The sequence below is a fragment of the Orycteropus afer genome, unplaced genomic scaffold (genome assembly GCF_000298275.1).
Source record: "Orycteropus afer afer isolate SDZICR_OR568_19922 unplaced genomic scaffold, OryAfe1.0 scaffold00680, whole genome shotgun sequence".
NCBI lineage: Eukaryota > Metazoa > Chordata > Mammalia > Tubulidentata > Orycteropodidae > Orycteropus > Orycteropus afer.
The window spans coordinates 542280-554151 of record NW_006922267.1 but is presented as its reverse complement, the minus strand read 5'-3'; the positions used below and the strand labels follow the sequence as shown (position 1 = coordinate 554151).

General features: G+C 41.6%; 1 protein-coding gene across 1 annotated transcript in view; it reads left to right on the top strand.

The window, feature by feature from the left end:
* ARHGEF9 (Cdc42 guanine nucleotide exchange factor 9) overlaps positions 1 to 2649 on the top strand; it is a 310381-nt gene extending 307732 nt beyond the window's left edge. The window contains exon 9 of the mRNA XM_007956876.2: positions 2468 to 2649. Within this exon, the coding sequence (XP_007955067.2) occupies positions 2468 to 2649 (182 nt within the window). The remainder of the gene's footprint in view (positions 1 to 2467) is intronic.
* Positions 2650 to 11872: the final 9223 nt, after the last annotated feature.

Sequence of the window (11872 nt, the reverse complement as noted above, 5' to 3'; positions counted from 1 at the left end):
AGGCACTATGGTACCAGAGCTCCTATGTTGTTGTTGTTGTTTGCCGTCGAGTCGGCCCCAACTCATAGCGACCCCTCCTTGGGTTTCCAAGACAGTATCACTACGGAAGTGGGATTGCCCAACCTTTCTTCTGAGGAGTGGCTGGTGGGTTTGAACCTCCAGCCTTCTGGTGAGCAGTCAAGTGCCTTAGGCACTATGCTACCAGAGCTCCTATAAAGAGTCAAAATTTAACAATAATAATAAAAAACAGCACTCCAATTAGAAAATGAGCACAGGACAGGAACAGATATTTCACCAATGAGCATATAAGGATTGTAAGTGAAAAGATGTTCAATATCATTAGTCATTGAGGAAATGCAAATTAAAACCACAATGAAAGACCATCATCACAATGGTGAAAATAGAATGGTGAAAGTCAAAGATACTGACAATAGCAAATGCTGTTCAGGATGCAGAGAAACTGGATCACTTTACATTACTTTACATTACATTACTGGTGGGAAAATTTAAATTATACAGCTATTCTGGCAAACAGTTTGACAGTTTCTTTAAAAACTAACTATACAACTACCATGAGACCTAGCAATTGCACTCCAGGGAATTTATCCCAGAGAAATAAAAACTTTACATAAAAACATATAAAAAATGTTCATAGTCGCTTTGTTCATTATAGTAAAACTGGAAACAGCCCAGGTATATTTACATGAGTAAATGATTAAACAGACTGTGGTATATCTATATTATAGACTGTTCCTCATCAATAAAAAGAAATGAGCCATTGATACACATAGCAACTTGGGTGAATCACCAGGGAATTATGCTGCATGAGAGAAGCCAATCCCCAAAGGTTGCATAAAACATTCCATTTTTTTAACATTCTTGTTATGGTATAATTTTAGAAATGTAGAACAGATTAATGGAGGAAGTGGGAATAGGGGAAAAGTGAGTGCGGATATAAAAAATGATCCTTGTGATGATGGGAGCTCTGGTGGCATAGTGCCTAAGGCATTTGACTGCTAACCAGAAGGTTGGTGGTTCAAATCCACCAGCCACTCCTCGGAAGGAAGGTTGGGCAATCTACTTCCATGGTGATATCGCCTTAGAAACCCAAGTAGGGGTCGCAATGAGTCGGATCCGACTCAGCGGCAGTAAGTTTAGTTTTTGGAGTTTGTGATGATGGAAATGTTCTATATCTTGACTGTATCAGTGTCAATATCCTGGTTGTACTATAGCTTTGCAAGATGTTACATTAAGGAAACTGAATAAAGTGTCCACAGGATCACTGTGTATTATTTTGTTTTACAACTGCATGTGAGTATACAGTCATTTCCAAATAAAAAAATTTAAATAAATCAAATGAGCACTCCAAAAAATCCTGCCCTAATATTTCCATATCTTCTTTTGGCACCCAGTACCCTCATATTTCTGACACTTCCCATTTCTAAAACTGGCTCTTCAAAAAGAACTTGATTTTTCTCACTGAAGTGCCAATGGCTAATGATGGCTTCATATGTTACTACTTCCAGGATAATGAGATCAACTCATCAAATTAAGTCAAACAAAGAAGCTATAATGGTGTACTTTCAGGCACTTGACAACACATTCGAAAAGTATTTTTGAGCAGCAGGCAGTCCTTTCTGGAATTTCTTAAGTAATATGCTATTCACTTCAGTCTGTTTTGCTTTAAATATAGATTAAACTTTGACTTAGGCCTCTGGTTCCTAGGATCCTCCATGAATGCAGATTTTACTTTGATGGTTATAAGCCCATCTAGAAAAATTGAGACGGTTTTTAACCTTAGTGTCATTGAAGCTGTTCCCTTTGAAAGATCCCAACTAGATTCAAGGTCTTCCTTGCTTTCCATGAACCATATCTTCTGGTGGTGAATTTGCTTTCTTCTAGCAGTCATTTCACCATTAAATGTGGAGTTTATCTCTCTGAACCAGGGGCAAAACACTGCATCTTTAGCTTATTTAGAATACTGTTTTCCCTTGGTTGTCTGCCCTGAAGTCAGCTGTTCTTAACCAGGCTCCTTTGACACTCTCAGGAGGAGTTGGGGAGGGACCAAGCCCTGCTTAAGATACTAGTCTCTTGGAAAAATCTCTGCACTGGTAAGTCAGAGTATGTGGATTCTAACCCTTGCTTTGTCACTCTCTTACCATGTGACCTTGGTTTAGACATTCCTCTCCAGGTCTCAGTGTTCTTATCTATAAAATGGCTGATGGCAACACCCCAAGTTTCTTAGCAACCTGACTAGATAGGAAAGTTGCAGTATTGCAGTAATGGTCATATCATTCCAAAGTCTGTTAAAGAGAGAAATCCTTTCCTTGGATGATTTGCAATTTCAGTTCACACTGTGTAAAATAGATTGCCTTGAATTGTCTGCCCAGAGTGGTCACTGGGTGATTTGAGAGACTCCTTGCTACTTAACTTATACCCTTTCCCTTTGATCTCTGATCTACTCTAGGTGTCAACTCTGCCCGCTCAGTTCCTCCTTCCTACCCACCACCGCAGGACCCACTAAACCAGGGCCAGTACCTGGTCCCCGATGGCATCGTTCAGTCGCAGGTCTTTGACTTCACCGAACCCAAGCGCAGCCAGTCACCATTCTGGCAAAACTTCAGCAGGTTAACCCCCTTCAAAAAATAATACCTAGAGGGAGGCAGATAATTTTAAAATAAAGAAATAAAGTAAATAAAATTATATTTATAGATGGACCTTTTTTCGGAGAAGCACTGTTGAAATTTATATATGTGTGTGTGTGTGTGTGTGTGTATAAGTATATATATGCATATATATACACACACACAGAGACCCTTGAGTGTATGTATGTACACGTGCATGCACACACACACACACACACAAAGAGAGAGAGAAGGACCAAAAATGTTTTCTGTTGTTTTGGAGAAGTGAAGTCTAGTTGGTAGAAAGAGGTACCAATGACTTCCAAACATGTTATCCCTTCTTAAAAGTTTTCACTTCTTACCCTGTCCCCCTCCCCTTTTCTTTCAAAATTTGACATTTCTAATTGTTCCTTTTCTTGTTGCAATAATCTATTTGCTCTCCTGTGAGTGATACATTGACTTGTCTTTATTACCATAGATGTGTTTGTATTGGTTTTTCTTTCCTGATGATAGTGACACTGATGACTTTAATTTAATTTAATGTGGTGGATTTTGGGGGGGTTGGGATTTATTTTTTCCTTTTACTTTTCACTAGGGAAGAGGTGATCCTTTTTGCCTCTCCCTCAGCCGACCATCTGGAAATGGTCCTGCAGGCCTGCCGTTGCCCCCAACAGCCTTTTTTCCAGCATCCTCTGTCCTAAGTCATGCCAGTCTGGACATGCTATGTTGTGCCCTGTGACTTAACTACTTGGTATTTCTACTGCTTTCACTGTGTTTTAGATGTTGTGAAGGTATCAAAAGGAAACAGAAGCAAAGGAGTGTCAGAGTACAATGATGCTAAAGAGGATATCTGTTCAAGGAGCATTCTGCATTTGGGCTGTTTCTTCGCCTAGCACTGGGAGTTCCATGTTGCAGCATTGGTAGATCATTGAAGTTTAGTTTAGATCAATTATTCTCTTTTTAAGCTGCTTTGATTATGGGGCTCCCCTGGCCCAGAAGCAGATCTGAACTGGAAGCCTCTTGGGGGAAGGATTTCCCTGGCCCCCAGCACCAAGTAAACTTAAGACTGGGCTCCCCACAGCAAGAAGTTCAGGAACCTTGCTCCCATTTGCAGATTTGTTTTAGGCTGCATTGACAGGAGTCTGTGGAGGGACACAAAACAGCCCAAGAACATCAGCTGCCTTCCAGTTATTGACCTAGACAGGATCCAATTGCCTCTTACAGGAAAGAATAGACAGGAATGTAAAGAGACAGTCTTGACACAAGATATGTACCTGCAGTACCTACCACTACATTTGTGTGAAACTTCCTTCCGTTGTCAGTAGATTGCATGGACAATCTTCCCTTCCTCCATCCATGCCCTCTCCCTCCCCAACTTTCTCCTGTTCTCCTGGCACAGAAAGATTTTTGGTGTTGGCATAGTTAAAGCAGTTCTGGTACTCAAAGCCATCTTTCCAGCATTCTCCTGTCACAAGATATTTGAGGAAAGTAAGTGAAGTGCCCAGCAAAAGGATCTGAGGCAGAGATTCTGCCCTCAGGCTCATTTTTGGAAGCTTTTCAACTTGGGCAAAAGTAATTTTCCCCACAAAGATGTGGACTCCTTATGGGTGCAGAGTACATATTCCTCCTCCACACATGGCCCCTTGGGTAGATAGACTTTGAACAGCAAGGGGAATGGAGTACAAAGAAGTAAGGATGACTCTTAGAGTTGTTGGATATGTCCTGGATTCCATGGGAGAATATTTCATCATGACAGGGCCCCAGCTTACGAAGGAGCAGGTGTGGATTTGTTGGGGACCTTTTAGTGTAGCCAGTTTGGTTACTTCTCTATGCCTCTTGAACAATGCCAGGCCCTGCCCAGCCTGGGAATCTTTCCTCTGTGGGGATCAAATTACAAGTTTAAGCTTCTGTTCTACCACACCCAAGTCAGACTATAAAGTAAGCCAAGGATGAGCCTGAACTGGGCAAAGAACCAGAGCTTGGGACTGGCTACCATTGCTCAGCACACAACCCAGCTACTTAAGCTCCCTTGGCAAGGAAACTGGTGCCCAGCACCCCGAATAAAATGTCCAATGTGACAAGCAGAGTCTTTTGGTAACTCTGTAGGTCTCCCTTGAGTATATATTCTTCCCCTTTCCACTCTTCCCCCATAGGCTCAGCCTTGACATGTTTCTCCAGGGGCTAAGGCACACCAGGAGGGGATGCTTAAATAAGTCTCTGAGCCTACCAGTCCAAACAACTCTTGGTTAAATTCCCCATTCCCTTGGTACCTGTGCCCAAAGCTATAGCATGTTGGATGTTACCTCCTGTTGCCCATCTCTCTTCCACTCAATCAGCTGGCCTCACCAGATGCCAGTAACTTATGAAAACAGCAAAAATCGGTTTGCCATAGTATGACATGTTTCCTCAGCTTATATCAGCAAAGTGGACCAGTGACCAACAGCCTAAAGGGGAGTCCTCTTATCTAGGTTCAGGGTCCCAACCTGTTCTTTGTCCTCACAGCAGTGCCATTCCTAAGAACTCTATAACTCTCCTCTGTTTCTGCATGGCCCGAGCTCCCCTTTCCTCAACTCAATGAGGCCTGGATATGCTCTACAAAAGGCTTGCTAATATGTTCTGTGGACCCTGCTGTGGGGTGATCTTGAGACAGAAACCCAATGTCTATTTTTCCCTCTTTCTCTCCCCAATTCCTCTGTGTTTATATCTCTAATTAATATATAAGGACGGCAACAAGAGAGTTCTAGCAATTCTAGTGTGAAGCCAAATAGTGATCTTTTAGTGCTTTGGGGATGGGGGTGGGTTGGGTTGGGGTGGATGGATGGGTAACAGTGATTTTGATTACCCCTGCTGCTCTGCATTTGCCAGTTTATTCTTTTGTTTCTTCTATATGACTGTTTGACTCTGTCAAACAACTGTCAAAGTTGTGTGTGTGTTTTTTTTTTCTTTTAAATGTTTGACAACAACAAAAAGAGAGATATTGTAATGACACAAAGCCTTATGGAATATTTATGGAGTTCAATAAAAGAAGTAAAAAGACACCCCCAGGAATAGCTCTCGTGCCATTTGTGTGTGTGTGTGTGTGTGTGTGTTGCCAGTAGCAAATTAAAAGTAATTTGCCTGATATGTGGAGAAAGGCCTGAGAGTTTAGAGTGTACCTTACTTCAACCCAGTCTTGGCCTGCCAGCCCTACTGTCCCATTGTCAAGCATCTTATGGGCTGTCAATGACTTTTCATACCCTCTCTGAGAAAATAGGCCACAAGAAACAAGTTTTGTTCATAACCAGGGGCATTTCAAGTGTGTTTATGGTTGGGACTCCCCTTCATGTCAACTGGTCCTTTGATAAGACTTGAAGGCCCATTCCTGACCTTACTCCTTTTCCTTGCAGTTGTAGGCCCTGGGATACTTACCCTTGGGAACTCATGAGAGTTTAAAACCTGTCTTTGGATCTAACCAAAAGCCATATTCCTTAGGAATCCCCCACATACCCAGTTCCTTCTTAGTGCCTCTAGTTCTATCTCTTCAGAGGTAGACACTTCCATATCCATCCCTCAAAATGCATAGAGTGGCCTTACTCTTTCTTCCATCACATTTTCACCTCTATATAGATGTTCCTTGCTGCTCACCAGACCCCCATGAAGAAACTTCTACTGCCTGTCAGAGACCCAGTAATGGATCCATCTGGTACTGCCTCACCTGCCTTTCTCCAGAGCAAATAAACATTCACTCTAATAAAGTGCTTATTTACTAAAAAGGTTCAGATCATTATTCCAAGCTGCAGAGTTGGGAAGGAGACAGATGTTGTGGCTCTTGGTTAGGGTGTAAACTGTGTCTGTCTAGGTTTTAGGGATGCCCACCCTCACTCATTGGAGAAAGTGGAGATTAAAATTTCCTCTTCTTCCCTAATATTTTCCCTTTCTCTATTTCTTACCTCACTTCTTATTTAATCCCTTCCTCTGCTGTCCCCACCCTTACCTTTTTCCATGGGGTCTGCCATCTCCACATAAAAATTAGCAGGGCTCATCTCTCAGCCACCTCTTCTGTATCTTGCCAATTCCCAGCTCCCCCATATCCCCAGCTTCCAGAAGTGAATGTCATTTACTTTCTGCAGAGTAAGAGGATTGCAACAGGTATCAATGTTCCCTTACTACCTTCTGAGACTCCTGGGGTGGGGAGTAGGAGATAAATGGTGAGGTCTTACAATCTGGGATACAACTCTCCTAAGGTACCTAAAATCAAACACATCTCATAACCAGAAGAATTGATTTGTTTCTGAAAGCCCTATCAGATCCACATGATAAATCCATGCTCTAAAGATCTTATCTATCACTTTGGCTCTACCACTTATAAACTAATTTGCTAAGAGCATTCCTGCCCCCATATTTATTGCAAAGCATCCTATATTCACTGATGAAAGTACCACATTCAATTTGGCTTCTCTAATTACAAACTTTCTCCCATCTGAATGGGAACAGGAGGGGCAGTAGATTTAAAATATTCTTTTCAGGAGGCCTTAAAGAGTGAGGCCAGTCAGGCAAAGGCCACAGGGCCTTAGCCCATACCAAGGTCATTATGTTGATGATGATGGTTTCTAATTCTACTTTCCTCAGGGTCTTCTGGAAGACTCAGGGTGGAAAGAGATGTCCTTACAGTGTGGCCCAGATAGCCAGAACTAAAATGAAGAAAGCAAGTTAACCTGGGTTCCAGGCAGGGAAGGTCTCTTCCTAGAAAAACTCAACAATGGACCTTCTGGGAAGGTTCCTACCAGCTCTTGTGCAGGAGGCTGACAACTTGTCTAAGGACAACAACCCCTTGTATTTTCAGTGATTTACCATTTATGGGGTCTCATTTAGTCCTTATGACAAACATTTGGCAAAGGAGAAGTCAATAGCTCATTTAAAATGACTCATCAGGGTTACCCAGATTATGTCACACCTATCACCCACCCCTATTCATACTGACTTCAGAGATGCTGGCTCTCAGAGTGTTACTGGAGGGAAGGAAGTAAGGACATGGAGTCAGCTGATACTGAAACATGTGAATGATTGCCATTACCTGTACCCTCCTTCATAACACTATCTTAAGTTTTCTAATCTAAGCCTCCAACAGGCAATGGAAGCAATGGGTTCATTTTTCTCTAGTACCAAGAGCAAGTTGGAGGAAGACCAAGATTTCTGTTATGGGTTTAGGCTTCAGTATTTCAGTCATTGGAAGCCCCAATGTGCAGGTTGACCCACTTGTCTTTTGGACTCTCAGATTACATTACATACGCTGATCTGTCCACCTCTGTCTCCCAGAAGCTTCTTTCCTGACGACGATGTGGGATTTATTGGCAAGGCAGACCTCACTTGTCCAGACCTTTACCTACCAGGCCCAAGATTAGGAAAAAAAAAATGAGGCTTTTCAGAATTCTCTAAGTCCCACTACCTGCAGGAGAACAGTATAAATTGGGTTATAGTTATATTAATCCAGCTGGGTTTGAAACACAATTGAAGGGGGATTTTTACAGGTAAGATCCACGTGTCCTAGAAGCATGCTGTTCTTATCCCACCTCTCCCATTTCTATCTTTGTTGTAACCTTCTTCAGTGGGCCATGAGTGTCAGATGGACACTGTTTTCTCATCTAGTTGGGGGAGAGGAGGAGGAGGGATAGTACATGGGTGTCCTGTGTTCTCTGGGAGCCCTTATCGCCACCTCAGCTCATGAGGCCTCCACTAATAGGTCACTAAAGGCATATTAAAGTGACTAAAAACCAATTAAATGACTAAAGGTCACTTCTTAGGCCAAGTTCTGTCTACTTCCACACCAGTCCTGCTTCCAACCAACTAACTTGAGTACCAACTCTGGACCATGCCTTTAAACAAGATGACAAAAATTTCATTTCTACCCACATTCACTCAGAGTTTAGTGAGGATATATAAACAGGAGCCATAACAGGATGAATGAGTGCATGGAGGAACTCAGATAAGGGAGTGATTCTGACTAAGGATCTCTGTATCAGTCAGAACACCTTTGGTTGTGCTATGGTAGCAAATACTCCCCAAACTTCAATGGCTTCATACAACCAGAGTTTATTTATTGCTCCTGAAAACTCTGCCAAGCATCCAGGTGACACTCTAGGCAGCTATGCTCCATACAATACACTGCAATCTGGACAAAAAAGTCAAAAAATATAGAACCCATTTCACAGATGAGAAAAACGAAACTCAAAGAGGTTTAACAACTTGCCAAGGGAGGAGCTCCACTCCCACTGGTGTGCACAGATCTTTTTCAGAAGTTCCAACATATGAACAAACAATTTCAGGTGTTAAAAAGGACAAGTCTTCTGGAGTCAGACCACTTTGGTTTTACTGTTGACTTGCCCCTGACGTAATGATCTTTCAAAATCTCTGGCATTCACATATCTGTAGGCATAGATACATTCCCCATTTCATATATTAAAAATCAGGCTCAACTCAAAATCATTATTACTAATAATAGTAAATGCTAGCTAAATGGAGCACTTACTTGCTAAATTCTGTGAAAGGTTCTCACAGTAACCCTAAGAAGCATATAATGATTATTTTCCCCATTTTATAGACGAGGAAGATGAAGATCAGGGTTACCCAGTTAGTACATGATCTGTGTTTAAAACTCAGACTTGCCCCAACTGAGGTTCTTACCCACTACACTGTACATCCATTCCTGTAGCATCGTGTCACTAGACCAGACACTCAGAAATTGTTAAATATACCAGAGCTGATATTCCTCAGAATGCAAGTTAACTGGTAGCAGCAGAAGCTGTTGATGTTCCATCCATCTTCCCTTACCATTTCTGTGGACACCAACCTGATTTCCAATATTCAGCATATGCATCCCTTGGGCTGCTGGAACTCACTGTGGCCAGACCACAAAAACCAAAAGTACTTGGAAATTACTGCCTTCCCTGTCCTGGAGAAAGCCTTTAACCAATGAAAAGAGGATAGAAATACTCTGGCTCCCTTGCCCCTCAGGTATGATAATTCTGAAGTGTGTGTGTGTGTGTGTGTGTGTGTGTGTGTGTGTGTGGCACTTTTCCCCAGAGATTAATCTACAGTTTCATACTGTGGTAACTGTTTTAGTAACATACCCTTCATTGGCTGCCTTCACTTCCTTGTATAACGCCCCACTCTCCTTATATCAGAGGGTCTGCTTCTTGGAGAGATTCAGCTAAGACATGCAATTAAGTGATCATTATTTATTGTGCCCTTAATTATCATTGAAGCATTGGTGCTTATGTCAGTTAGGAATTTTGTCTGGCTGCATAAAACAAAGATTAGAATAAATCATTCCTGTTTCTGAATCATTTAAATTAAAAAAAGATACAAAGATTTAGACTAAAAAATGAAACAAATAGTGGTATTTCAGGCAGCAACTGAGAGTAAATAAAGTAGCCAGGAAATGTTTCTTGGTACCCTAGAAATCCCATTAAGGAAGTGGTTGCTTCAAGGCAGAGCAGTGCAGTGAAATGATTTTCAAATTTCAGGGTCATAATAATGATTTCAGAAGGAAGACTGAGCAATCTACTTCCGTAGAGATACCATCTTGGAAACCCGAGAAGGGGTTGCTGTGAGTCAGGACCGACTCAGTGTCAGTGAGTTTGGGTTTTTGGATATCAATTTAGTTGAACAGAGGCAGCATTAAAAAAAGAAAAGAAAAAAGAAAGAAAAGAAACAGAATAAAAAATGACAAGAGTATTACAGATAGAAATGGTATGTAGTGTTTTGAAATATATACATTTTTTTTTCCACTGGGGTGAAATATTAAAGATATTTAATACTGTATGTTGTCACAAAGAATGTTGGGGAAACATTGATATAGTGCCAGCTTACCTGGATTTAAATCCCACCTTAACTGTTTATTGGCTATGTGACTTTGGGCAAGTTACTTGGCTACCCTGTGCCTCAGTTTCTGTATTTTAAAATAGGAATTATAATAGTACTTCTTTATAACTGAGGAGCTCTGATGGCATAGTGCCTACGGCATTTGATTGCCAAACAGGAGGCTGGTGGTTCAAACCCACTGGCCACTCCTCAGAAGGAAGATCGGACAATCTACTTCTGTAGTGATACCACTACGAGTAAGATCCGACTTGACAGCAGTGAGTTTTTTTTTTTTTTTCTGTCTGAGAAACTATTGATTGCCTATCTCATATTTCTCTCTTCTGTCAACTTGAATTCAAATTTTATTTGCAGCAACAATGTGCTCAGTTAAATACTCATTTTTCCAGCCTCTCCTGTGGTCTCCTGGTAAAAGGTGATAAATATGGCTGGCACCAACATCTCTTTTCTTCTTCCTGTCTTGAATGCATATGTGATGTCTGGCAGAGCTAGGTTAGCCATCTTGTAACCATAAAGTAACAAACATATCAACATATTAGGGATGGTAGCAAGGAAAGATAAGATGGGCCTAGGTCCCTAATGGCATCAGTAAGCTACAGAAATAATGTCAGCAACCACCTACTTCTAGATTGTTATGTGAAGAAAAGAAACTCTGATTTGATTTAAGACATTTAGTCAAAGCCAAAGGCATTTTTACTTAAAACCAAAGGCATTTATAATCCTCATAAGGATTATTGTGGTAATAAAATTAGTTAATAATTGTAAAGCACCTAAAATGGTGGTAGCTCAACAAAATGGAAGATGCTGTTATTATTATTGCACTAAATCACCATGAAGCTTGGAGAAGGGGAGAAGCTTTTCCAAGATCGTATGTCCGTCTTCTGTAAACAGAAGGATGCTAAAGCCCTGTCTAGCTCCCTGTGCCCTGGTAGGTAGGACAGAATATCAGATTCAAGGCCCACGGAAATCTTCAGAGTTTTGCTTTGTCCTTTTTTAGACTCATCATGCTCGCTGAAGCCGGAAACCCAGCATGGCTAGTGTAGGTGGTCTTTCCTGACCTCTTCTGCTATTCCCAGTTCAGAGGAAAGAAAGACCCCATTGTACCTGCCATTCACCTGAACATTACACTTGCCCAGATTAAGGCTTTTCGCTTTACCTGGAAGGTTTTATATGCTCTTAAAAATGGAAGCCACTCTTATTTTATAGGTAACCTGGTACTTCCCTGGCCCCTGAAAAAGCCCCAAATAGAAAGAACTCATGTTTGTCATTCCTTTGTTGTTGTTGTTGTTTGCTGTCGAGTCGGACCTGACTCATAGAGACCCCTCCTTGGGTTTCCGAGGCAGTATCACTATGGAAGTAGATTGCCCCATCTTCCTTCCGAGGAGTGGCTG